Below are 25,859 nucleotides of genomic sequence, written 5' to 3'. Positions count from 1 at the left end.
CTACAGCCACTCTTCAGTGTGGATTTACTGGTGCTGGAGGAGGGTAGAGCTATGTTTGAAGGACTTCCCACACTTTGCACACTCGTAGGGCCTGCCTTTGGTGTGGAACTGCTGGTGCCAGTTATGGTAGGACCTGGTGGTGAAGGCCTTCCCGCATAGGCTGCACGCATAGGACCGCTTTCTGGTGTGGACCTTCCAGTGCTGGTACAGGCCAGAGCGGGTCACATGTGCCTTCCCACACTGGCTGCAGGTGTACAGCCCACTCTCCAGTATGGACTCTCTGGTGCAGCACGCAGCTGTGGTTGTATTTAAAAAACTTCCCACATTCCCAGTACATGTACGGCCTCTTCCCAGTGTGGACCTTCCAAATGAGGGTGGACAACACCCTGAAGGATTTCCCACACTGGCTGCAGGGGTCTGGCCACTCTCCACTGTGGACTCTCTGGTGCAGGACAAGTGCATCTTTGCAGGTGAAGGCCTTCCCACACTCAGCACGTTTGAAGGGTTTTATGCCTGTGTGACCCTCCTGGTGCATCCTCAGCTTAGATGGACCCTTCAGCTTCCCGCAGGCCTTGCACACGTGTGGTACGTCTCCAATGTGAACTTTTCGGTGATGAACAAGGGTTGCATTCTCCGTGGGGGTGTTCCCACCTGCTGGGCAGCTGAAGGGTATCCCTGTGGAGTCAGTCAGCAGGTGGTTGAGGAGCATGAGGGCCTTCAGGAAGGCCTTCCCACAGATGCCACACTTAAGGGGCTTCTGTACAGCATGGATTCCCTGCTGCTGCTGACAGGAGGGCTGTATGAGGGGGTTTCCCTGTGCCCTGGGCTCCTGCATGGTTCCCCTTCACTGTGGGGCTGGCCCAGGATGGCAGGCATGTTCTTCCCAGACTCCCCACGCAGAGGGTGCTTGTCTGACAGGTAGCCGCCATAGCTCACCACCTGCCAGGGAGGGGCCTCCTCTGCCCTGCCCACACAACCTGAACCAGAGCAGTCAGCTACCCAGAGCTGGATCAGGGGGCGGGGCACCTTCACCACCAGTGCCCAGTGGGCACACCCAGAAAGGGGACCACAGAATTACCAGGAGGTATCTGGGAAAGGTCTGGGAGGAAAGAGTGCCCAGCACAATAGGGTCTGCCAGATCACAGGATAGGGAACACCTCAACAGGGATGAGGACACAAAGACAGGAGCAGTGCAGGATGAACGATGGGGCCTCCACGATACTCCCGTGACGGGTTTCAAGCAGAGCCTTAGCTGCATTGTGAAGAGGATGTGTGTACTCTTGATGACAGAGTAGCTAGTGTTCAAGTTTAAGGATACGTACGCATCTCAAGTCACATGCAAACTAGGTCACTCCTGGACATCTCTGCACTGCACAGAGAAGGGGAAAGGATAGGACATAGGCCAGAGGTGCATCATCCAGGGCCTGAATCATGATACAGATGGCAAGACCACACAGAGTGTCCAGAAGGGACAGGAGAGGTGGGAAGTTGTGGTCACTGGCCTCAGCGCCAAAATACCAGCACACCCAGTGGACTATGAGTCCATCACTGAAACCAAGACATCCCCCAGCCCCACTCACCAAACTGGACCTCTCCTGGCCTCTGCTCTGCTGACCAGAGTCATGTCCATTATGCTGGGCACTCAGGGCTCTTCTTCGCCCTCCAGTTGGGCAATCACATGTGATCTCAAAGGTGCAAATCCTAGGAGAGAGAAAGTATGAGAGGCCAGCCCAAGCCAATGCTGACCCAGCCCCCTGAACACCACAGGAAGTGCGTGTCATCATGGCAACCAGGAAGGAAACAGTATCAGACAATGAACCTCCAGTGTACATTTAAAAATTTGTTGAGAGGACAAATCTCGCGTTACATGTTTTACCACAAATTTTTTTTTAAAAAAACCTCCTATGAAGGAAAACTGACATAAGTAAGAAATAAGTAACAGTTGGTGACGTCAATTTCTAACTTTCAATAATGAATAGACAGAAAATGAACAAGGACATAGACTTGAATAACACCAAATATCAATTAAATCTAAGAGACATCACTAAAACATGCCACCCAATGACAGCAGATACACATTCTTCTCACATTCTCATGTGCATTCTCCAGAACAGACCATTTGCTGGGACATAAAACAAGCCTCAATGGATTTTGGAGGAATGACTACAAAGTATGTTCTCTGACTACAAAGGAATTAAAAATAGAAATCAATGACAGAAAGAAATCTGGGAAACTCACAAATTTATGGACTTTAAATAAAACACTCAAGTAACCACAAAGAAAATTACAAAGCACTTGGAGATAAATTAAAATGAAAATGCATCATATAAAAGTTATGGGAAACAGCAGCGCTTAGAGGGAAAATTATAGTTACGAACACCTCCACGCTGTTTTACTTACATCACTTCTGACACCCAATGTGTGGGGAGTTTCTCCAACTTCTCCAACACTCTGACACTAAGTACCCAGAATTAGTGACAGACCCTACAGGTTAAGGGCTCAGTCCCACAAGACTGCCCCCACTTCAGACATCAATTGAAAGTCCTAGGCCTCCGGTACTTCTGACCCACTGGCTATGAGTCAGGGATTCCCACAATTATTGATCCCTCTTCAGGTTCAATAACTTGCTAGAACGTAGGATCACAGGACTCAGGAAAAGTTTACTTAGATTCGGTGGCACTACATTCCTAGCACCTCAATATGTTTGGTCACCAACACAGAATCTCTCCAAACACCGTTGTTTTGAAATTCTTATGGACGTTTCACTGCTAGGCATGATTGATTAAATCACTGGTGACTGGTGATCAGCCCCTCTCCTCTCTATGGGTTGAGGGTAGGAGGTGGGAGATGGGTGGGAAGCTTTCGGGGGAGGGGTGGCTGAAAATCCAAACTTCCAATCATAGCTTGGTCTTTCTGGTGACCAAACACCATCCTGAAGCTATCTAGTGGTCCCCACCACCAGTCATCCCATTAGCATGCAAAAGACACTCTCATCACTCCAGAGATTCCAAGAGTTTTAGGAGCTGTGTGCCAGGACCTGGAAACAAAGACAAAAGATAAACATATTTCTTATTATGTCACAACACCCATATTAAAAAAGATCTCAAACCAAAAACCTAACTTTACACCTTAAGGAACAGGAAACAGAAAAGCAACTACACCCAAAGGTAGAAGAAGGAAATAATAAAGCGCAGAGATAAATGAAATAGAGATGGAAAAGATCAACAAAATTGACAAACTGTTACACTGACAAGAAAAAAATAGAACACTCAATTTATTTCAAACAGGAATGAAAAAAGATATCACTAACAATCTTACAAAAATAGAAAAGATTTGAGGAAGTTCTATGAACAACTATATGCCCACATGTTAAATAATTTAGATAAAATGGACAAATTACCAAAGGTGACTCAAGAAAAAATAGAAAATCTGAATAGGTTTAAAAAGATTTTTTTAAATCCCTGCACAGGAAAAAAAACAACAATACCTAGGTCCAGATGGTTTCACTGGTGAATATTAACACTGAAATAAGAATTAACACCAATACTTCACAACTCTTCCAGAAAACAGAAGAGAAGGGACCATTTCCCATCCACTGAAGCCAAATTTACCCTCATACTCAATCCAAACAAAGACATTATGAGAAAACTATACCATTGATAACTCTTATGAATAGAGATACAAAACTCCTCATTAACAAAATACTAGCAAACTAAATCCAGAATTATATAAAAAGGATTATAAGCCATGACAGAGTGGGATTTATCCTAGTAAGGCAAGGTTAAACATATGAAAACCAATTACTGTAATACATCCTGTTAACAGAATGGAGGACAAAAATTATAATCATTCCGATATACATGGGAAAGCCTTAGACACAATCTAAGAAACTTCCACGACAAATGCATTCAACAAACTAGGAAAAGAAGGGAACTTCCTCACCTGAAATGGGCATCTGCAAAAAACCTACAGCTAACATCATACTTGCTAGTGAAAGATTGAAAGCTTTCCCCATAAGATTGGGAACAAAACAAGGATGTCTCCTCTTACCAACTCTATCCAATAAAGTATTGGATGTTCTACCCAGGTCAGTTAGGCAAAGGAAGAGGTAAAAGTATTTGTAGATGACACGACACCATATATATATATATATATATATATATATATATATATATATATATATATATATATGGAAAACACTGAGAAACCCACTAAAAATTTTTTAAAAATCTATTAGAACTGAGTAGAGCAAGATTGCAGGATACAAGATCAGCATGCGAAAATCAATTATATTTCTATATACTAGCAATGAACAATCTAACATGAAATTAAGAAAACAATTCCATGTAACAGCATCAAAAGAATAAAATCCTTAAGATTAAAGTAAATTTGGCCTTGTACACTAAAAACTACAAACCACTGTCGAAAAAAATTAAAGAAGAGCTAAATAAGTGGAAAGACATCTTATGTTCATGAATTGAAAGAGATTAAGATGGCAAAACTCCCCAAACTGATCTGATTCGAATTCATGGCTCAAGTCTGACGCAGGGAGGGCCCTATCAAATTTCTTTTGGAGGAAGAAGGCGAAACCCAGAGCACAGAGAGGCAGTGGCTTCAGCAGAGTCACAAGGCCAGAGAGAGGCAGAGCTGGTGGGATTTGTTGGGAAAACTGTAAATAGATGAACCCCAAGTCCTACTCCAGAAGACTGTGGGGCAACAGGTGTTGAGGCTAACAGCGCTGCCCCACGAGGCAGGAAGAGCACACAGCCCAGTCCCGGTGCTTAGAGCACCAACCACAGGGAACCTGGGAAGAAACCTGCCTCTGTGGTGGGGCTTTAGAATGGACAGAACTTCCATCTGGGAAAAGGCAGAGACGGTCAGTTTGCTGGGGGAGCGTGTGAGAGACATACCCAGCGAGATAGTGAATGCAAAGTTCTCCAGCATCACATCCCTGTACAGGCTCCTCTGAGTCAAATTAAGGAGACACCACTCCTCCCGGAAGAAATACACAGCCGCATCCTCAAAGGTCACCAGGTCCTCAAATGATGGATTCAGCTGAGCCTTAGGGTCAACAGTGGACAGAGAAGCCATCCAAAATATAGAGGAACACATCCAGGCCCTTGACCTGTGGCTCAGTGTCTGGCACATCTCTCGCTGACATCTTTCTATTTGAGCCCCGCCTACTCCACCCCCACCCCCATTTTACACATACCTTCTTCCTCCCAGGGCCCCTACCTCAGAGGTTCACCCAGCCCCCCCAGTATCACTGGTGCCTCTCTCCTCATGTCACTACTGGATTCTGCACCCAGCCCACAACAGGCTGGTGACCAGACAGACACCATCCATGTACTTGGTTGGGCACACAGGACCCACCCTAGCCCCTGCCAACCAAATCCCTGTGTCCCACAGATCACCTCTCAGAGACAACCAAATCCATGCGCACCTTTCCCTCTCAGGCACAAGTACCCTCCCAGGGCCCTTCAGTTTGCCTTTCTGCCCAGCAGGCATGTAAGTCTTTGTACCACAGCATATCAGAACGCCACACCCCGTGCACAACCTCACCAGTTCATCCCACTGGCAATTCGCTGGACTCCCCACACGCCAGTTCTGCACATGGTGTCTCCAGAGTGACACCACGGAGAGCACCCACAATCCCATCCTAAACCAGTCCAGCCCTATACCTCAATGGCCTCCTCCCCCAGCTCTGCACTGAACCTCCCCCCAGTATCCGTTCCCAGCTTCAACCCGGAACTACACACGCATCTCTGAGACCTGGCCCTCCTCCGCCTGGCTTTGCATGGCTGTCCCCTCCCCTGCCACAACTTTCCTTACTGCTGTGCTCAGAACCCGGATCCCATCCACTCGCCTGCGCCTCCTCGGCCCCGCGGGCCCAGCGTGGCCGCCACCGGGGCTGACCAGGACGAGCATCGACTCGGCGGAGTCAGGGTAAGTACCCGACCCCCGCCTCGGGCGCAGCAACCTCCAGCCGGCGTGGAAACTTCTAAATTCGGTCTCCCCCGGGTACTACGTGCCGAGGACTGCGGAGCCGCCTCCGGGGGCGCGGGACACGCGAGCCTCAGGAAGTAGGAGACACCCCGGCGGCCACGGCGCATGCAAAAACGCGGCCAGGGTTCTCGCCCTTCTCCTCCGCTGGCGGGGCTCGAGGGGAGTCGCCCCGCCCGCGCGGCGCGCCCCAAGAACCCGCAGGGACCCACCCGCGGCCGACCGAGCGAGCGAGCAATGCCGGAAGTCCCGCCCGGCGGGTGCTTGCCTGCGCCTCCATTGACTCCGTGCCTGCCTCAGATTGTTCACTTCATTTTCCAGCTGCCCCCGCGGTGCCCCTTGCTCATTGCCAAGGGGATGGAGCTACCAGCTGCTGCTGGACGCACGCGAACTACATTTCCCATAAGTGTCCTCGCAGGGAGTCCGTAGTGACGTAACTAATGACGGCCCAGGACGGGACGTTTCCGGGCGGGAGGCGGGAGGCGGCGGGCGGCTGACGGCGTCCAGGCGGTACCCAGGCCCACTGACGTGCGAGCCGGGTAAGTACGAGAGTCAGGGAGGTCCCACCACGTCCTGTACGTGCCGTGAGTGTGACAAGTGCACCTTCACACCCCACAACTGTCACTCGATTGGAGTTCAGTCAAGGAGCACTGATTGATGGACCTGGTAGACTTGAAACCAGGGATGGCATGAGAGGTCCGGAAGAGGCTCAGCCATGGAGATTACAAATGGGCAGGAGTGGCCCTGGGGTTAGACTGTTCTCATGCCTGTACCTGAGCTGTGTCTCTAACATTGGCCACCTCTTAACATGTTCTGGGCTGATACATATCTTTAAACATGTCTAGAAAGCCCGTTCCTCTGTGGGATAGGCTGTTCCCTTCCATGGGTGTGGGCAGAGGTGTGGTTGACACAGATCTGAGAGGCCCAGTGCTTACTCTGGGTCATGGCTGTAGGAGGCAGCACTACATTTTGACCCCCAAAGGTCTCAGACTTAATTTGCCACATGTTTTTCCCCCCACCCACCCACCCTCACTGCACCCTGGCCAAGGAAGAAGAGACCCCTCTTTATTATTTAAGATAAGATAGGGTGAGAGTTTTGTGAATTCCCATTAGGTAGGGACAGCTCTACCCCCTTCTCAGCTTGAAGCAGATACAGAAGAAGAGAGCCCTGCCCCTCAACTCCCCACAGAGATTTATGGGGACCATGTCTCTCAGGGAAAATAAGGCAGGCAGTTAGAGACAGGTAATTGGGTCTCTGCATTCCTGCACGTCCAACACAACCTAGGGGGAGCACCGCCTGGAGACCTCCCAAATTCTTCCCTTGTCTTCCCTAAGCACTAACCACTGGTAGAGGCCACCACAACCTCCATCTCACCCTAGCATCATTATACTGTCATTATAATATCATACATATGCCCAGAAGTTCATTAATATCATTGTAACAGACTGAACTCTGGGAAGGGATGAGTGCAATCTAAGAGGGTGAGGTAATGGCCCCTTATCAATCACAGGTGTCAAGTAAGTGGCCCCCCTGTGCCCAGAGCGGAACAGTCAATCCCTGAAAAAGAAAGATAAAACCCCCAGGCTTCTGCGAGCAGCTGCCTTTTGAGCAGCTTCTTTTGCTCAGCCTGCTCCAAATTCTTTGGAGTGTACTTTTTCTCCAAATAATGCCACCTTGAGCCATTGAGCCCTTTGAGCCTCTTGAGCCTTGCTTTTGCTCAGGGCCTGCTCCAAACTCTTTGAAGTGTACTTTTTCTTCTAATAATGAGTCTTTAGCCGCTTTTCTTTGTGCTTGGCCCGCTCCTAGTTCTTTGGAGTATACTGTCTTTTCTAATAAACTTCTCTCATCACTTTACCTCTGTGTCTCGTTCAATTCTTTGCTCGAGATGCCAAGAACCTGGAGACCGTGCCAAGGAGGGCCCATCCTCTAGTAACATAGCGGCTAAGTTTCCCAGTTTTCCTCCCTGAGCACTGGGTTCGACCCCCGGTGTGGAAGCTAGCCCAGACCCCACTGGGTTCGACCACCTGTGTGATAGCCAAGCCTGGGCATCTCGCTGGCCCTCTCCAGTGACAGTTTCATTTTTCAGATTTTAGGTTTAGTGCTTCTTAGGCACTACAAGGTCAGGTAATGAGATAATGGAGTCTTCCTGGGGAGGGGACTAGGGCTGGCTGCCTGAAGAGTGGCAGGAGGAGGATGAAGTTTGGGTTGCAGGCAGACACCGGAAAAGGTCGCGATCAGTGCAGCATGGGAAGCTGATGGCATTTGGGAGATGTTGCGTCTTGCGTCCTGCACAACACAAGCCGTGGGAAGGTGAGGGAGGCGGCGAGGGTTAAACTATAATAAAGAGACAGAGACTCATATACAGTTAAATCACAGAGGACCAAGGGACTCGCAGCCTCAAGAGACTGGAGCCCCGAATTGGGTCACTGACAGTATTTATTGATTACAAACAATGAGCATCACATGATTAGAGGCAGGGTCTGTGAAACTCACACCAATTCAAAAAAAATGATTTCAATACCCAATTATTTATCCCAAAGCAGCCGAAGCATGTCGTCCCAAGATGACTAAGGTGCGGTATGCACCACCTTGGGGGAGAGAGTCTCTCACAGTGAAACTGTCCCATGAGCTGAGCAGAAAGAGCTTGATCTTATCCTCTAATGGGCCTCTCTCACAATAAGGTGAGAGGGAGTGGCAGTGGCAAGCAGCAGCTTCCCACAAGAACAAGAGGAAGGAGGGGCAAGGCTCCTTTTTATTATTTCTTATTACAGCTCATTGGGGTCTCAACGGGGTCCCGTCTGACTTGAGTTGTTCCTCCCGTGAGGAATCTTACTCGTCTTTGACCGCAGACCCTTCTCTTGAAGACCAGATGGAGAGACTCAGGATATTATAAACTTAATCCCAGAGATGCACAGTTCCACTTCTTTTTTCCTTAGGGAAAGGTTGGGTCGGACAGCTAGGCTGCTGTGTGACCACAGGGAGATGCTACCTGCCAGCTAGCTGTGAAGGGCTGTGCAGTGTGACCAGAGGTGGGAGTGTCCACACAGCTGTAGAAGGCCTGAGCAGTGATGCCAAACTTCCTATAGGAGCAGTTGGATGTTACTGTTCCCACCCACCAGGGGCTGAGGTTGTAATTTCCCCATTTGATAGATAAGGGATGGGACGAAGATAGGTGAGGCATTGTAACCACAGTCACCTGGGAACCCAGGTACAAACTGGGGTCACCCTGACCATGTAAGCTATGACCCCTCTGCCTCTGTGTTGCATTTTGCAACTAGCTGAAAGTATGAGATAGAGAAGAATTGGCCATCAGTTCTGGCGCACCTTCCTTGCTTCTTCCACCCGCCTCTGCGGAGGGGTACCTACCATGCGCTCGCAACCACCGCACAGCCGCATGAAGGAGAGCCGAGTTACTATAGCAACAAGTCATGCCCGGGCCCGGAATGTGGCCTCAGATTGGTCCCCGGTGTCTGACAACCTCGCTTTCCCTGCGTGGTCCACCGCGGGTGTTAGCAAGGAGAGCTAAGGCAGAGGAGAGAACTGCAACTGCGGAGACGGGTGGAGTGGGGGCGGGATGCAAAACCGAGTTGCCAGATCGAACCAGAGCACGGAGTTGAGAGGTGTTTTGCAGAAAGCTCTCTGGTTCCCGTTCGAATCCATGCCCTGCCCAGCCTGTCAGCCTCAGTTTCCCCATCTGTTAATATGAACACTACCGCTCCCAGGGTCCAGTGAGGCCCCCCATGGCCGTTGTTCCCTCGGCCTGAACACACGAAGATGCCCCGATGGCCCAGAACGGGTGTGCCCTTTGGGGACAAGTGAGGAGACCTGTGGGAGGACCCAGGAAAGGTTTGGGGAGTTGGGACCCCAAGAGTGTGGCGGGGGAGGCAGTGTGGCCGAGATGGAGGCTCCTCTAAACCCTCTGGACATCATCTGTCACATGAGGTCCCTCATGCCTGAGGTGCCCCCAGTGCGCCCTTGGTACACAGCAGGTGCTCAATAAATACTTGTGGATTAATCAATTCTCCCCGAAAGTAGGGTGTTTATTGTTGCCTGTTTCACAGAAGAGAGAACCAAAAGCTGGCGGGTTTAGGCCTCTCTGGCACCATGCTAGGCACTGAGGCTGACCTGCTCTCTGGGTGTTTGCAGGACCTGGAGTTGGGGGTCCAGCAAGGATGGAATAGGCAGGGGGAGGGACTGGGAGGGCACAGCTCCAGGTGGCCACAGAGAATAAGCAAGGATGGGGAGGAGTCCCTCATGATCCTGGACCCTTGGGTGGTGTCGGGCAGCCCCTTTGTTCCTGGGTAGTGGGCAGGCAGGCATCAAGGTAGTAATCAGACAGGGATGCTCAGCGACCCCTGGGCTCTGTCATTGGCCTCATTTCACAGGAGGAGAAACTGAGGCCTCTGGCTCCCAGATGGGAGGGTGGGGAAGCCAAGCTTCCTTGTAGCCCCCAGGAGGAAGCTGGTTAGGACAGGGAGGAAGGCTGTGGCTGGCAACCAGGTGAGTCCAGGGTGCCTATAGGCATTCCCAGGCTGCTTTCTGGTCACCTGCAATGCAGTCACTCCACTGAGAACCATTTGGCACACACTGTATACCAGGCGCAGAGAACACACATATAAATAAACTAAACAGGACCCTCCAGCCACATAGAAGCCACAGTGGAAAATGCTGATGCCCACTGGCTGCACAGCATCCCAACCCTGGGTTAAGTGAGGCAGGATGGCGGGGCCCACGGCTGAGGACAGGGGAGATGATTCATGTTCAGTTTGTGCAGAGGGTGGCTGCCATCTACTCTGCTGTGACTAACCCAGGCTTCTGAGAAGGCTTCTGAGAAGAGGAAAGGAACCCAAGAGCGGCTCTCCCTGGAGGCTGCTGTCCACAGAGAGGACTAAGGCTTCACCTGGAGGCACAACAGGGATGCCACGAAACACTGAGGGAGCCCCGGAGAGGAGGTAATTAGTCCTGAGAAATCAGTGAGTGGAGACAGGAGTAATAGGGGCTGTAGCAGCTAGAAAGAGGGTCCAGTACCCCTTGGGCAGGCCAGGGATGTCCAGGAGCAAACTCCCAAATCACATGACTCTGTCTGACCCAGAGGACAACCTTGGCCTCTTTGAACCTGTGACCACAGCTGTCCCATAGTTTATCAGGAGGATCCCAGAAGCCAGGACCCATAGGGGAAGTCAAGGCTCCCATGGCAAGTTGGTACTCAACAACCAGGTGGGAGCCAGTCTTCGAGGCTCAAACCCTACCTGTCCCTCCCCAACCCTGGGCAGGGCACCCCTGCCCCTCCAAGCCCAAGCCCCAGCCAGATGTATAGGGTGGCAAACTAGTACCAGCATGGAGACAGCTGAATCCCACCAGGGTCCAGCCTGCGGGCAGCAGAGTAGAAAACAAATTCCATGTCCTGGGGGCTATTGGCTCTACAATGACCCGGTCAGGGGGCTTGGCTCGGAAATAACAGCAGCAGCAGCTTTGCCCTCTAAGGATGGGGGGCCCCTAGCCACCTGCAGGGGTTTTCAGAGCCTTCAGCCCCTGGTGCCGCTGAGGATGCTCCCCCAGGGCTCTGATAATGCCTGGGGGTGTACTCAGTAGGACCTTTGTGAGGGTCAGGGCTGGGGTGTCCCTAGCAGGCCCTCCCCATGAGGGATGAGGATTAGGAGACTCCCACTGGACCCTCATGGAAACCAGGTTTAGGAGCGTCTCCCAGCAAAACCTTTACAATGATGGGGTCAGGGCTCCCTCAGCTGGATGCCCCCAGAGATTGGGATTGGGATGCTTCCAGAGCGTCCCTGTGAGAATGACAGTAGGCATTACTTCCTGAGAAGGTCCTCTCCCCACAGCGATGATCTTGCCAGGCTTCCCTATGGAGAAATGGGTGCCTGCTATTGCGCCTTGCTAAGCCTCAGGGGATCATGGCAAGTGGTCCTGGCAGGGCCCCACCAGCATGATGCAGAGGTCTCCAGGCCTGAAGACAGGGCCTGCAGCACAGATGAGTTTACTGTGGCCTCCACACCCTTCTCCTGCCCCGTGCCCGTGGGGCCCAGACTGGGCCACCCTCTGTCCCCCACATGCTGTCCGAGGGCCTGTCCAGCGTCCCCTTGGCCTCTGCTGGGTCCTCGGGGCTCCCGTTGGGCTCCAGCGTGTCCTCCGCAGCCCCTGGCAGGGCGGCGACCAGGTCACCGTCCGTGGGGTGCGGCGTCCAGGTCGGGGTCCAGGGTGTCCCGAGCATGGGCCGTGGCGGGAACCAGGAGAGGCCAGGCGCCGGGGCGAGTGCCACGAGCTGGGGCCGCGCGGGGCCAGAGGAGGCGGCATGCGGGATGAGGAAGAAGATGTAGACGCCAGAGACAACGAGGCCTGCGGCCACCAGCACAGCCAATGCCACTGCCGCGTTGAAGGCCCAGGTCGGGCTGTTCAGCGTCAGGCGGCGCGACAGGGGGCGGCCGAGGCGCAGCGGTGGTGGGGCCGAAGGGCGCGAGTTGCGGGCCTTGCGCCGCCCAGGTGCGGCGGGCGGGCGCAGGTAGAGCAGCCCACGGCGCCGGTCGAAGCGCACAGAGCCCTGGCGCACTGAGGGTGCACGCGCGTCGGGGGGCAGCAGGCTGGGTTGCGTGGGCAGTGCGGGCAGCCCCCCGCGCGGGGTTAGGCGTGTGGGCGCTCGGCACACTGGACAGGCCACCGCATCGCCGCCGCCCGCCGTGGCCAGAGACAGGCGAGCCAGGCACTCGAGACAGAAGACGTGGCCGCAGTTCAGGCGCTTAGGCAGCTTGAACACGCCGTCGAAGGGTGACACACAGATGAGGCACTCCACAGGGGACGCGGGGGGCAGAATGGGGCCCAAGCCCTGGCTGCTGTCCCCCTCTTCCTCGTCCTCATTCTCGTCTGTCCCCCCGCTGGGGGAGCAGGGCGCAGAGAGCGAGCCCAGGGAGCTGGGGCCCATGCCCTGAGGGGCCCGGGGGCGGAGCCAGGGCAGCCGAGGGCAGGGCATCCGGACCGTACCTGCCAGGAGAGGTGGTCAGGTCGGGACAGAGGCGTCAGAAGGATACAGGGGGGTCTGGGGAGGGTCATGGGCTGGACTCTGGAGGGGATTACCCAACGAAGAGCAGTGCCCAGGAGGAGCAGACTGGATGGGGTAGTTGTAGAGGGTGTCCAACGCGGGGTGTAGAGGCAGGATTGGACTTGGTGGGGGGTGTACAGATGGCAAGACAGCGGACCTGAAGGGAATTAGGGACAGGGAGGGAACCTGGGATGGACCAGAGATGAACCCAGGAGTAGCACAGATGAGCTAGACTTGGGAGGCCCCAGAGAAGGGGAACCCTGAGAGGAACTGAGTGGCTCCAGGTAGGACCCCAGGCAGGCAGGAGCAAAGACAGACTCCCAGGAGAGGGGCAGTGACACTGCAGGACTCCAAGGGAAAGACAGACACCCAAGCCTCAGGTGCCCAGCAGACCAAGAATGGAAGCCCCTAACAGGGATCCGAGGTTCCCCACCAATGACAGACCCCAGCTGGCCACTAGGCTCTTACCTGTTGGTGTATCCTCCCTCTAGCTGGCACGTCCCTGCCAGTTCTGACCCAAATCCATGGCCTACTGGCAGCTGGACACTAAGTGCCCCTCCCTATGGGAGGGTGCCTGTGGTGGGGCCACTTCATTCAGGTCCCAGGTTCCTGGCAGACTGGTCTGACTGCTTGTCCCACCCACCAGGATGGTGAACACCAAGCCGGATGTCGGGGGTGGTGTGAAGATGATAGCACAGGTTGACAGAGCACTGACAGCCCAGGTCCCTCCAGTGAGCCCCCCTCATTCAACACCCGTCCATCTGGTAGCTACTGAAGAACCTGGTGGGGGAGGGAGGTGGCTAGGCTATAGCCAAAACCACACAAAGTGGCTGGGGAGGCAGCCTTCAATCCCTGGCCAAACTGTCCAGTGACAAGGATGGGTGGACTTACGGAGTCCTTGGGATGGAGTGTGGGCATACCCCACCGTGGACTGGACAGGGCTGGCCCCTGCCAGCCAACAAAGGGGCAGGAACCAGTCATGGCCTAGACCCCAGGTCTTGGCTTCCACGTAACAGGCCTCTCAAGATGGGGGACTGCCACATGGGTACCCTCCCCAGGCCAGAGTGACATCTCCAGCAGGATGATCCCACCCTCTCATTTCCAACACCTGCTGGGACACTCTAGGCGGCTAGGCCTGCACCCCAGAATGCCATGGTTCTGAGTCAGTTGTGCTTCCCTGGGGAATCCAGGTCTCCACAGGCCAAAAGACATGCCAGAAATGTGAGCAGGTCCTCAGGACACTAGGGCCATCTTGCCCCCCCCCCCCCCCCAGCTCCAAGAGCCCCTCAAGGACAGACAGTGGCACTGGCGGGTGGCACTGCCCCAAAGGGCAAACAGATTTATTGGGGCTATAGCCACGCGATCAACGGTTGGACTTGGCCACACGCTCCAGCTCATCTTTCTTCTTGATCGCGTAGGAGTTGGAGGAGCCCTGCAAGGAGGCACATAGTCAGCTCTGGGTGTTGGAGGAATCCCCCCACCCCGACTTCCCACCATGTCCTCACCTACCTTGGCTGCATTAATGAGCTCATCTGCCAGGCACTCGGCGATGGTCTTGATGTTCCGGAAGGCAGCCTCACGAGCACCTGTGCACAGCAGCCAGATGGCCTAGGGAGTACAGGGCTCAGCTAAGCCTGGGGCAGGGGATGTCCCCAAACCAGGCAGGGCTCCCAACAAATGTTGGCTACCATGCTGTTGCCCACTGAGACAAGGCACAGCAGGAGCCCTCAAAAATAAGTGTAGACACAGAGGCTGAGATTAGGTCCCCGATGACAAACTTGAGACCTGCCATGATAGTGCTCTTGGCCTGGACCCTTGACTGAAAACAAACAAGCTGCAAAGGGCATGATGGGGACAGCTCCATAAATGGGACACTGAGGGAACACTGGCTATTTGACTGCTATTAAATTCTTCGGGAGTGATGGTGAGGATAAAACATCCGTGTTCCTAGAGACAACCACGAAGTGTTCAGGGGGAAATGGTTATAATGTCTGCAATTGATTCTCAAATGGTCCAAGAAACACACACACACAGTGTGTAAAAATATATACCCAAATGAAACTGCACCTCAGCCAGTGTGACCCAGGAAAAGGCTTAGAGCTAAGACCTGCCCTGCACTGGTGGGAATCCAGGAAGGCTTCCTGGAGGAAATGACACTTCAGGTAAAACATGCAGACAGGGATGAGCCTTCCCACTTGCCAGCTCTGGCCTGGGAAGGACTCCACCAAGGCCTGAATGCTGCTCCAACCCAGCCGCATGTGCCAAAAGCCCTAGGCCCACCTGATTTACACGGCGCAGAGGAGACACATCCACAGCCTGTCGCCTCACTGTTCCAGCTCGCCCAATGCGGGTGGAGTCCTCCCGAGGGCCACTGTTGATGATGGCATTCACCAGGACCTGCAGGGGATTCTAGGAGACAGGATGGCCATAAGCCTGACGGCCAGCCCGCATCCCTCCCATTCCTCAGCCCTATGACCTGGAAGAGCCCAGCATGTGCTGTGGGGTGGCTGCTGGCTTTAGGGTGCACTAGGGCGCTCGGCCCCACAGGACTCAGGGCCTACCTCACCAGTGAGCAGATGGATGATCTCAAAGGCATGCTTGACGATGCGCACAGTCATGAGCTTCTTGCCGTTGTTGCGGCCATGCATCATCATGGAGTTGGTAAGGCGCTCCACAATGGGGCACTGTGCCTTGCGGAAGCGCTTGGCTGCATAGCGCCCTGCACTGTGGGGCAGGTATTTGGCATACTTCTCCTTCACAGCGATGTAATCCTGGGGCAAGAGAAAGAGAGGACAGTGGTCAGGAGCACCCACTCAGGGCAGTCCCCACCCGCCTGTGTGGGCTTAGCTGTGAGCCTCTGCTGCCATGAAAAAATAAGACCTAAACAAGTAACTATACTAAGTCACTAAAAAGAGGTTTTTGTTTTTTTATTTTTTTTAAAAGGAGGGCACAGCTCAGTGGCCCATGTGGGGATCAAACCGGCAACCTTGATGTTATCAGCACCACGCTCCAACCAACTGAGCTAACCGGCCACCCCAGCACTTCCTTCTTAATGGGAGTGGGCTCGAGAACTACTGGGAATATAGCCCATGACCCATTTTAAATGTTCCTCAAACTCCGCACAATGGATGTCTTAGATTATTGGGGTGGGGCAGAGGGTGGGCGGGCTGTCCTGTGCACTGCAGGACATTTAACAGCACCCAGTATGCCAGGAACACCCCTCAGTTTTGACACCAAAAAATGTTACTGACATCGCCAAATGTCCCACGGGGGGTGGGAATCACTCCAGAGAACACTTGTTTTTTAAAAGAATCATACAACAATCCTTCCTACACATACAAACACTGCTTAAGAAAATGTTTGGAAAACACCAAAATGGTGGTGGTGGGGGTGAATCAGAGGAACTATGTGTATGTTTAGAGGACAGTCCACTATGAAACATACCCAAGGTCATCCTATTATTTACACGTGAGGATATCTACAAGCCATATTTTGCTACAAATACAACCAACAACAGGAAAAGGACAGGAGATTCTGATACTGGATTGATTGTTACCTATGCTAGAGAACCACCTGCACAAACAAGCAAGTAAACCACGCGTGTCTTCATGCAGGAAAAAATGCAAGCACCAACTGTCCTGTCTCACACTAGAGCCCTGCACAGCTTTCAAAACAGGGAGAACACTGGTACTGCGGACTTCTGCTTCCCCAGCCCCTAAGACAGCACCAGGGAAAAGTGAAAAATATTTTTTACATTTTTCAAGGGTTGTACAAAAAGAGAGAACCAGGAAGTAAACACATATATGACAAAAACTACATGTGACCCACAAAGACTAAAACATTTACTGTGTGTCGCTTTAAGTTTGCAGAACCCCCAACAAACCCATAAATGTCTACAAGACATTGAGAGTGAAAAACAGGGCTGTTACTAATGACAGTATCAGGGTACTCAGTCTCTCTGCTCTGAGAAGCAAGGAAATGTTTTAATTTCTTCTAAAACAAAAAAGGGACAACAGGGTCGGCCCGGTGGCTCATGCAGCTAGAGCTCCATGCTCCTAACTCCGAAGGCTGCTGGTTCGATTCCCACATGGGCCAGTGGGCTCTCAACCACAAGGTTGTCGGTTCAATTCCTCGAGTCCCGCAAGGGATGGTGGGCTCCGCCCCCTGCAACTAAGATTGAACACGGCACCTTGAGCTGAGCTGCCGCTGAGCTCCCAGATAGCTCAGTTGGTTGGAGCAAGGGCTCTCAACTACAAGGTTGCCGGTTCGACTCCCACAAGGGATGGTGGGCTGTGCCCCCTGCAACTAGAAACGGCAACTGGACCTGGAGCTGAGCTGTGCCTTCCACAACTAAGACTGAAAGGACAAGAACTTGACTTGGAAAAATGCCTGGAAGTACACACTGTTCCCCAATAAAGTCCTGTTCCCCTTCCCCAATAAAATCTTTAAAAAAAAAAAGAAAAAAAAAAGGACAACAATGAATCTAATCCAACCTTACTTTTACTCACCTTTGTACTAATACAGTCACAAAATATAACTTGTTTTATAAAGGGCCCACGAAAGTCCTAATAAGGCCAAGTGTAAAAGATCAAAACAAAAACTAGATGGTGCTGGGCAACTGGATTTTACATGCAAAAAAATGGTGTTGGACCCTTACACTTTAAAGTGGTAACAATGGTGATTTTATGTGTATGTTACCACAAAACAAAAAACAACCCATGAGATGTGAAGCTCCTAAAGAACCATCTTGTGTACAAAAACTGTAGCAACCTCTAAATAGGACACAAGGAAAAATGGACGTGGTGGTCCAGGGATCACCCTTTCACCTGTCATGTCTTCAACTCCTGACTTAGTAGGACAGCTACAAGTTTCAAGTGTCCCCACCCCCAGGTGAGAAGTACAACCACCACATCCCTCCTCACCTGCAGAGAAATGTCATTGATCTGCACATCATCGGTGCTCCACTTCCCAAAGAGCTTGATGTCAGGGGTCTCTGCTACTGCAGGTGCAGCAGTCTCCCACTCCGTCATCCTAGGGACAGCAATTGTTAAGAGCCCAGGCACACCCACCACTGACTCCAAAACCTGACCACATACCGTGAATTCGGATGTTATGAGGAACCAACCCGGCTGTGAAATTCTGGATCCACCTTTCTGAGCCCTAGAGAAACCACTTAGCTGCCAGCAAGATGCACCTGTCTCTCCCCCAGGACTCCTGGGGCCAAGAACTGGCAGGCATCGGGGCCACAGCTGTAGCATGGACCACAGCTGGACAGGTGATGCCAAATGCCCTGAAAAGGCATTCCACTGGAGTTCAAATCCCGACCATGTCATTAACGAGCTCTGCGACGCTGGCAAAGTCAACTAACTGCTTTGGACTCATCTTCCTCAGTAATACAGAAACGTTACCGGCCATCAAAGATTACTGCACGAACTCTGCGCATTATCAAGGTAAAGGTTGCGGTTCGTGATTGATACCAACGAGGCACTAGGGTCTGTTCTTCAGGGGAAAACTACACAAGTCGAGAGTGTATCGTGCATCTCAGAATAACGCAAACTTCCTATCTCAATGTGCCGTTACAGAGAACAAACCCACAATCCAGAGCTCCGCTTCCGGCAGAGCTACGGAGGCAGCGGGGAACCAGCAACGAGGCAAGACGCACACACCCTGCGTCTCCACCTGGTTCCTCCGCGCGTTTTCCGGAGGGAGAGGTGAGGCCCCACAAAGGAAGCCCGGGGCTTCGGGACCCACCACACGGCTCCCTGTAAGATTCCTGATCGTCCTTCAGATCCCCGACCCTACGGCGGCCTCACCTCAGCGCGCAGCAGGTGCGTCTCTATCGCTCGGCGTGCACCACGCGCCGCCTGGGCACAGACAGGAAAAGGCCGCAGGCTGCCTGCCTACGCTTTTAATGGGAGCAAAAACTTCCGGGTCAGCGAGGCTACCCGCGCGCAATAGGAACAGTGTATTTATGGGCCAATCTGGAACAAGAATGTAAGAGCGTCCTCTGCGCCAGACGGAATACGTAAATGCAGAGCGCATGAGCATTTGCAAAAGAGTCCCCACCAGCGTGCCTGGCGGAAGTCTGACATCCAGTATTTGTCCGGACTTGGGGACCTCAGCACGAGCGCGGAGGTCGCCATGAGGCCAGCGCCGCCATGTCTAATGAGGACAGAAGTCCGGCTCGGGCTCGCCGCTTTGTTCGGCCACTGTCTTCACATCCCACCTACCGCAGGTTTCGAGCGCGGGTAGCCAGTTCGGCGCCTCCTCAATTCTCGGTCGGGTCACGACAGCGTCTCAGGCAACGCGCGCCGCAGTCCCGGGCTGTGGAGTGGGTCAGGTGGCCACGACTGCCTCCCGCTGGTTCCGATCCCCACGTGCGCATCACTCATGAGTCCGCCTCCCACAATAGTGCGCTCGGGGCTTCAGCGGGCCTGAGCCTCGGAGAAGGGACATTTTCTGGCTTGATCCTTCCCTTCACCCCATGTCGATTTCCCCCCTTGTCTCCTCGATCCGGGTTCATCGCGTGCGGGCTGAGGTGGGGGAGGATCGCTGCACGAGGGGCCTAGGGCTGTCCCCAGCAGCTGGCCTGAGGGACAGCCCCCACTCTCCTTGGTGGGTGCCCTGCCCACTCTGCAGCCATCCCCATTGACCCCGGAGGCACATGCCAGCCTTTGCACGCACGCACGCATGCACGCCCTGCCTGTTTGGTACATTCCAAACCTAGACACTAGCTGAGTTGGAACGTGGACTCCATCCTGGTGGTCTTCTCATAGGCAGCGACCACAATGGCTATATACTCATGCTGGCCGGTAGGATGGCATGGGGCGGTATCTAGTGGACTATGGGGCTCCCCACCTCCCGGTGCCCACCTGAGCCTCCAAAGGGGTGCCGACACCAAGGGGCCCTGCAAATTGACTCAGGAGGGCTTCCATTTGTCCCTACCGACCCCACTTGCCCACCCTTGGGCATACACATAGCAGGTACTCAGCTGCATTGTTTGTTTACTGAGGGATTGTGAGGGTTCGCACCAGCCCTATCCCAATTCCAGGAGCATCTCAGACCGGGGACTCTGGGTACCTTTGGACTGTCATTAATAACAGGAATGTCATTAGTAACAGTTCAGGACTCAGGCCCTGAAGCTGGCCTGGGTTGGGGGTTAGACCTCAGGCTCTGGCAGGGGCACAGGAGCTGCTTCCAGAAGCCAAGGCCCTTACCTCTGCTCTCCACCCTGGTATATGCAGAGCAGCAGCCTTGGGCTTCCCACTGGGGTTTGTGGGGATGGAGAGGGGATAAGTGGGTTCCTCCCTGGTCCTGGAGGGATCCTCTCTGATCCTTGGGGGCCCTGCCTCTTCCTGGGGGCTGCCCCTGGGGAGGTGCTGACTTGGAAAGCAGGGAGGCTGGGCAAAGTTAGTGACACCATTCACCCTCATACTGAGCGGGATCCAGAGGGGCTCCACCTGCCTCTTTCTCTTCAAAAGCTGACAGGGACCCACCCCTCTGAACCTCAGTTTCCCCCTTCAGCATGGAAATGAGAACAGAATCAGACAAGGCCAGTTTGGAGCTTGTGGCCTGGCCACTGGTGGTCACTTGATAATGGACATCTTTATAGACATCACCAGGTGACCCGCCGCCGTGCTTTGGAGGGATATGAATTTAGAACAGTCTCACAGATTCGTGATGGCTGCGATTTGGGGGTACAAGGCACAAATTGGGGGACAAACAGGGACCTAGACTTGAGGGGGAAATCTAAGGCCTTAACTGGAAAAGCAGGGACCTGGGTTTTGGAAGACCCAGAGGCAGGAATTGGAGAACGACTAGAGACGAATATTGGGGAAGAACCAGGCATCGAAATGTGGCGTAACCTGAAACGGGAATTTAGGAAATTATAGGTCACAGAGCCGGGAGGACCCGGGCTTCGGGAGGGGGGAGTCTAAGGACAAGGCCTAAATCTTCGCGGGGCGCTCAGGCATTCCTCACTCATGGGCGCTCAGGCATTCCTCACTCCTGCACAAGGGACGTGCAGACGTGTGGACCCAGACTGGAAGTCCTTCCCCTCCCCTGGGAGTGACCAATCACCAGCATCCAAGTAATTGGAAGGCGGGATGATGTGAGGCGTCTCTAAGGCAATAGCGAGTCGCAGGAAACCTGCAGCTTTCCTCCGAAGCGGACGTCTCCACCCTTCCCCGTAGGCTTGGCGGTCGCCACGGTAACCATGGTGCTCAGTCAAGCCTCGACAAGTTCGCTCATTCCTTTCCTGCCCGTTTCTCCACTGCATCGGCTCCCAGGCGGAACTATATTTCCCTCAAGCCTCTGAGCTGCCTCCTACAGGCCTTTGCTACAGGTTCCTTTAGGCCTGAAAGAAGGCAGGAGGAAGTCTGCATCCTGGCCTCCTCTGGAGGTCTCTTTGTGGGGTGGAGGGGGGCAGAAAGGGACCCTGGACACCGTGCCGAAGAACCACCGAGAACCACTGGAGAACCAGTGAGACGGAAGTCCTCCCCCAGAGCAGCCCACTCGGGGTGACGCTATGGAGCGAGCGGCTGGGCCCCTGCACTTCAGGTTCGGGAGGAGTTGTTTTGGATTGGAGGAGGTGGGTAGGACTCTGGCTGGCCTGGGATGGGCAGCGGTTTGGAGGGAGCAACCGGCCTGGGCCACTTGCTGCGTCTAGGCCTCCGGTTCGAGGTTGCTTTCGGGGCCCAGTGTGTAGAGATCAGGATTTGGAGAAAGCTCTATACTCACAAGAGAATCAGCTGGGGTAGCTCCAAAAGCTGGAGATGGCTGAGGCAGTGTCTGGAGCCTGGCACCCAGTAGCGTTCCATAAATGTCTGCTCAATGGACAACCATTTTATAAATTAGCTAAAAGCAGCTACAATTTTCTGAGGCACTATCCAGCCCTGGGCCAAGACTGTTAAACAGATTGATTCATTTTGTCCTCACTCCAAGTCTAGGAAGGCGGCAGCATCCCGTCCATTTTACAGGTGGGGAAATGAGGGTTCAAAGAGAGGAAGCCTTCAGTTCTTCAGGAATCTGGACATTTTACCGCCCAGAGCCACTGCAGGGCTTCAAATGCAGATTGAGGCCACCTGGAAAGAGCTAGAGCTCACAACCCCCTCATGAGATGGTTGCCCATGTTTCCCCACTTTACAGGTGGGGAAACAGGCCTAGGCAGGAAAACCATGCATCCCAGGCTGAATCCATGCAGCCAGACTCAGAGCCACATTCGACAGCTAGGTCAAGTGCTGGACTTTGTCCTAACCCCCTCCCCCACTCCAGGACAGATGATAGAGGACAGTAGAGGAGAGGGGAGGAACCAAGCCTGGAGAGGCAAGGAGGTCACTCCCTGACCACCTCACCCACTGAGCTAGCTGGCTGCCTTCAGTTCCTGCTGAAATTCCTTTATGTCTCTGCCCTTTTTACAGCTTTCAAGACTCTTGACCAAATTTGGCTAAGCCATCCAGAACGCCTCAGCTGCTGGGGTTTGCTTTCATGGCTCCTGCTACCTTTTCCCCTCCTGGAAACTACTGGCCTCTCCATTTTTACTCAGCTTGTCCAGATCCTGCAACCAGTTCTCTGAGTTGGAGGCCAGCCTCTACTTGGAAGTTCCAGCAGCCCAGAACGCTGACCATGGAAGAGTACCTAGGCTGATTCCCACTGAGTTGTCCTGGGCCCTCAGGAGAGGCCTGAGGTGGAACTGAGCACCCTCCACAGAGGACAGAGCTGGGAAACCCCCCCTCTCAGGAGGGGGACGGGTGTGGAGGGACAGCAGGCAGCAGGACAACTTCCCCAGGGCACAGGCGTCCAGGGTTGTGGCTGTCATGCGGGAGACCCTGCTCGCTGTGCTATTTGTCCTGCAAGGCGGCCTGCAGGGTCTCTGCTCCTGCTCCCCACACTAGAACGCAGGATATGGTGAGGCCAAAAAGGAACACCCACGGAGCCATAGGTAGGGGAGTCATACTAGTATATTCTTGCTAGCGGCACTATAGTCTCACTGGAGGCTGGATCCACACTGTCCACAACCCGCCATCCTAACCGCAATCTGCGCTTGCTAGCTCAGCCACCGTCTTCTTGCTAGCCCCCATTTTTTCTGCTAGCCTAGCCACAGCAGTTATATTAGTGGCCAATGGCTCACTGGTTACAGCTGACGGCCAACTAGCCACAGCTGATGGCCATGCAATCACAGTTGATGGCCATTTGCTACCTGAGCCAGCACCTGTCTATGTGAGGCCGAGAGCCTGGAAACTGCTTTTTGGGGTTCTGTCCCCACAGTGGCCTTGGCATGAGCTCCAGTCCAGGTACCTGACAATTTGCAGGAGCTGGATTCCTCATGTGGGAGCCCCACTTCCTTTCCAGTACATGTGTGACCAAGGGTTTCGCTCCTGAAGCCCCCTGTATGTGACCAGTGAGTGTAGTGGGGGTGTTTTTGTTGCTACTCCCAGCATTAGCCTTGGGGAGGGAGCAGGATCCACTTAGTGAACAGACTTCAATAAAAGTGGAGAGGGTATGCTGACCTTCCACAGACCTTGCAGCCAGCCCCCACCCAGACAAGTCCCCCACACCAGTGCCTGCATTCAATTGGACCTCCAACCTCCTTGAGTGCAAGCAACCTCACGCCTGCCTGGACAGAATAAGGCTTTTGTGTGATGGGCAGCCATGTGGCAGCACCAGATAATTCACTCCAGGGAGAGGCCCCTTGTATGCACCCAGAGAGCTCTTCCTTTTGGAAGAACTCAGTGATCCTCCAGCAGCAGGGCACGCACAGGCATGAGAAGTCCCAGTTTTGGTGAGCCTTGTTGTGCACCAGAGGACCCAGCAGTGAGAAGCCCCAGGTAGTACACTGAACCTTCAGCCAGTGGTGGAATCTGCTCACATACTGGTACACTGTGGGTGCAGGGTCCCAGAGAGCAGTTACCGGGCTCTCGACCTCACATGTAAAGGTGCTGGCTTGGGAAGTAGATGGCTGTCAGCTGTGACTAGTTGGCCATCAGCTGTTACCAGTTAGCCATTAGCCTCTAATATAACTGCCATGGCTACGCTAGGGAGTTGGTTGGTTGGCAGAGAAGCGGATTGTGGATTGCGGATTGTGTTGATCCTACTTCCTGTGTCTCGCCCAGCTGCCAGCGAGACTGGGGTGCAGGAAGACCTCTTGTTGGGGTACTGGCCGATGTTTGCTTTTGTGTCTCGACCAGCCGCCATCGAGAATATAGTGGTATGACTCCCCTATCTATGGCTCCATTGTTCCCTTTGGCCTAGACATATCCTGCATTCTCGTGCAGGGAGCGGTACCAGAGTCCCTGCATGACACATGGCGCAGTGAGCAGGGTTCTCTCAGTCAGGTAACAGAGTCATCTGCCCCTGGCCAGGAGGACATGTGGCCCCCACACAGTGTGTGGTGCCCGGTGGCCGCTGTTTTCATGAGCTGGACCCCTGTGGAGGGGTGGGAAGATGTGGACGGTTCTCCAGCCAGCATAGGCTGGAGAAAGCAAAGGTCGTTGCGGCCCTGTGGGCTGGGAAGTGCTTGCTGAGGCAGCCCAGATGCGGGACTTTTAGTCCCAGGAAAAAATGCTTGCTGAGTCCTCGGTGGAGGATGCGGGTGAGGTCAAGGTCGTCCCTCACCCCCAGGTTGGGGAGGACTTGGAGCCCTCACCCTGCAGAGAGAGCACACACTGTGAGGTCAATGCACAGCTCTGGTGAATAACTGTGGACTATGGGGAATTGCTTTCCATCCCTGATTTGATGGACCGCTTGACTGTTTGCTTGGGAACATAACACCATGTAGTGGAACTGGCGGATGTTTGCTTCCTGTGTCTCGCCTGGCCGCCAGCAAGACTGTGGTGCAGGAAGACCCCTTGTTGGGGTGCAGGAGGATGTTTGCGACCGGCCGCCATCGAGAATATGTAAACACCTTGGCTGTGAGCCACTATTATTCCAGCACAGTACCCTGAGAAACCCTTACTGTGCCCAGGAAGTCTGGCTGTGCCTAGAAAGACTGGTGGTACCCTGAGAACCCTGGCTGTGCCCAGAAAGTAGGTGGACATCGAGGGACACCCCCTGGGACATTACTTGAAGTGGACTGAAACTTTTTCTCATGAGCTGGGTTCCTGATACACGGCCTGTTGCGGAAGACGCTTGTCATGTAGATTGTGAGGCAAGACCCTGGAGGGGTGGAGTGTGGGGACAGAGTCCCAGAGAGCAGTTTCCAGGCTGTTGGCCTCACGTGAAAAGGTGCTGGCTCAGGTAGTAGAGGGCCATCAGCTGTTACTGGTTAGCCATTAGCCACTGATATAACTGCCGTGGCTACGCCAGCAGGTTGGTTGGTTGGTTGGCAGAGAAGTGGATGACAGATTGCGGATTGTGTGGCTCCTGCTTCCTGTGTCTCCAACCCAGCTGCCAGCAAGAAGTAGTAGCATGAACCCTCTACCCATGACTCCGTTAGTGTTCCTTTTTGGCCTCACCATATCCTGCGTTCTTGTGCGGGGAGCGGGACCAGAGACCCTGCATGACACACACCCACACAGAGAGCCAGCAATTGCGTTTGGTTCTCTGCGGCAACTGTGGCGAGGCCCTCATTAGGCACCAGGGTAGGCACATGGGCAAGCGGCCTTCCGAGTGTCCTTCAGCCACCACTCCCTCCAACCTCATTGAGTATGGCAAGCCCCACTCAAGAGTTTCAAACCAAGCCCTTACTTTGTCCTTGGACAGGGAGACAAACCCCAAGGCAGGGCATTCGATCAAGAGAGGGAGCCGGACAGTCCCAACGCCTCCGAGACACACAATGGGAGCAATTGGGCAGCGTCACATGCTGGG

General features: G+C 53.6%; 3 protein-coding genes and 1 long non-coding RNA gene across 4 annotated transcripts; 1 reads left to right on the top strand and 3 right to left on the bottom strand.

Moving 5' to 3' along the window:
- Positions 1–6,372, bottom strand: ZNF584 (zinc finger protein 584). Its single transcript, XM_074315870.1, is given in 4 exon segments — positions 1–255; positions 257–781; positions 1,581–1,701; positions 5,867–6,372. Coding segments are annotated over 4 exon segments (963 nt in total). The 5' UTR covers positions 5,929–6,372.
- A 1,992-nt stretch (positions 6,373–8,364) lies between these two features.
- RNF225 (ring finger protein 225) lies at positions 8,365–14,357 on the bottom strand. The gene has a single exon (XM_019711625.2). It carries the CDS (start codon positions 12,984–12,986, stop codon positions 12,000–12,002), a length of 987 nt encoding a protein of 328 aa, XP_019567184.1. The 5' UTR covers positions 12,987–14,357; the 3' UTR covers positions 8,365–11,999.
- Positions 14,358–14,366: 9 nt separating this feature from the next.
- On the bottom strand, positions 14,367–19,024 carry RPS5 (ribosomal protein S5). The gene is made up of 6 exons (XM_019711629.2): positions 18,869–19,024; positions 17,978–18,086; positions 15,617–15,826; positions 15,336–15,464; positions 14,565–14,663; positions 14,367–14,487 (listed from the first exon to the last, which is right to left on the bottom strand). The coding sequence occupies exons 2-6, from the start codon at positions 18,083–18,085 to the stop codon at positions 14,419–14,421; spliced, it is 615 nt and encodes a 204-aa protein (XP_019567188.1). The 5' UTR covers position 18,086; positions 18,869–19,024; the 3' UTR covers positions 14,367–14,418.
- Positions 19,025–19,053: 29 nt separating this feature from the next.
- LOC141567607 (uncharacterized) lies at positions 19,054–25,472 on the top strand. Its single transcript, XR_012490399.1, has 2 exons — positions 19,054–21,645; positions 22,475–25,472. It is a non-coding gene; the product is annotated as an uncharacterized LOC141567607 (long non-coding RNA).
- Positions 25,473–25,859: the final 387 nt, after the last annotated feature.

The sequence above is a fragment of the Rhinolophus sinicus genome, linkage group LG11 (assembly GCF_036562045.2).
Source record: "Rhinolophus sinicus isolate RSC01 linkage group LG11, ASM3656204v1, whole genome shotgun sequence".
NCBI lineage: Eukaryota > Metazoa > Chordata > Mammalia > Chiroptera > Rhinolophidae > Rhinolophus > Rhinolophus sinicus.
Note: the sequence above shows the minus strand (reverse complement) of the source record. Positions and strands in the feature narration are given on the sequence as shown.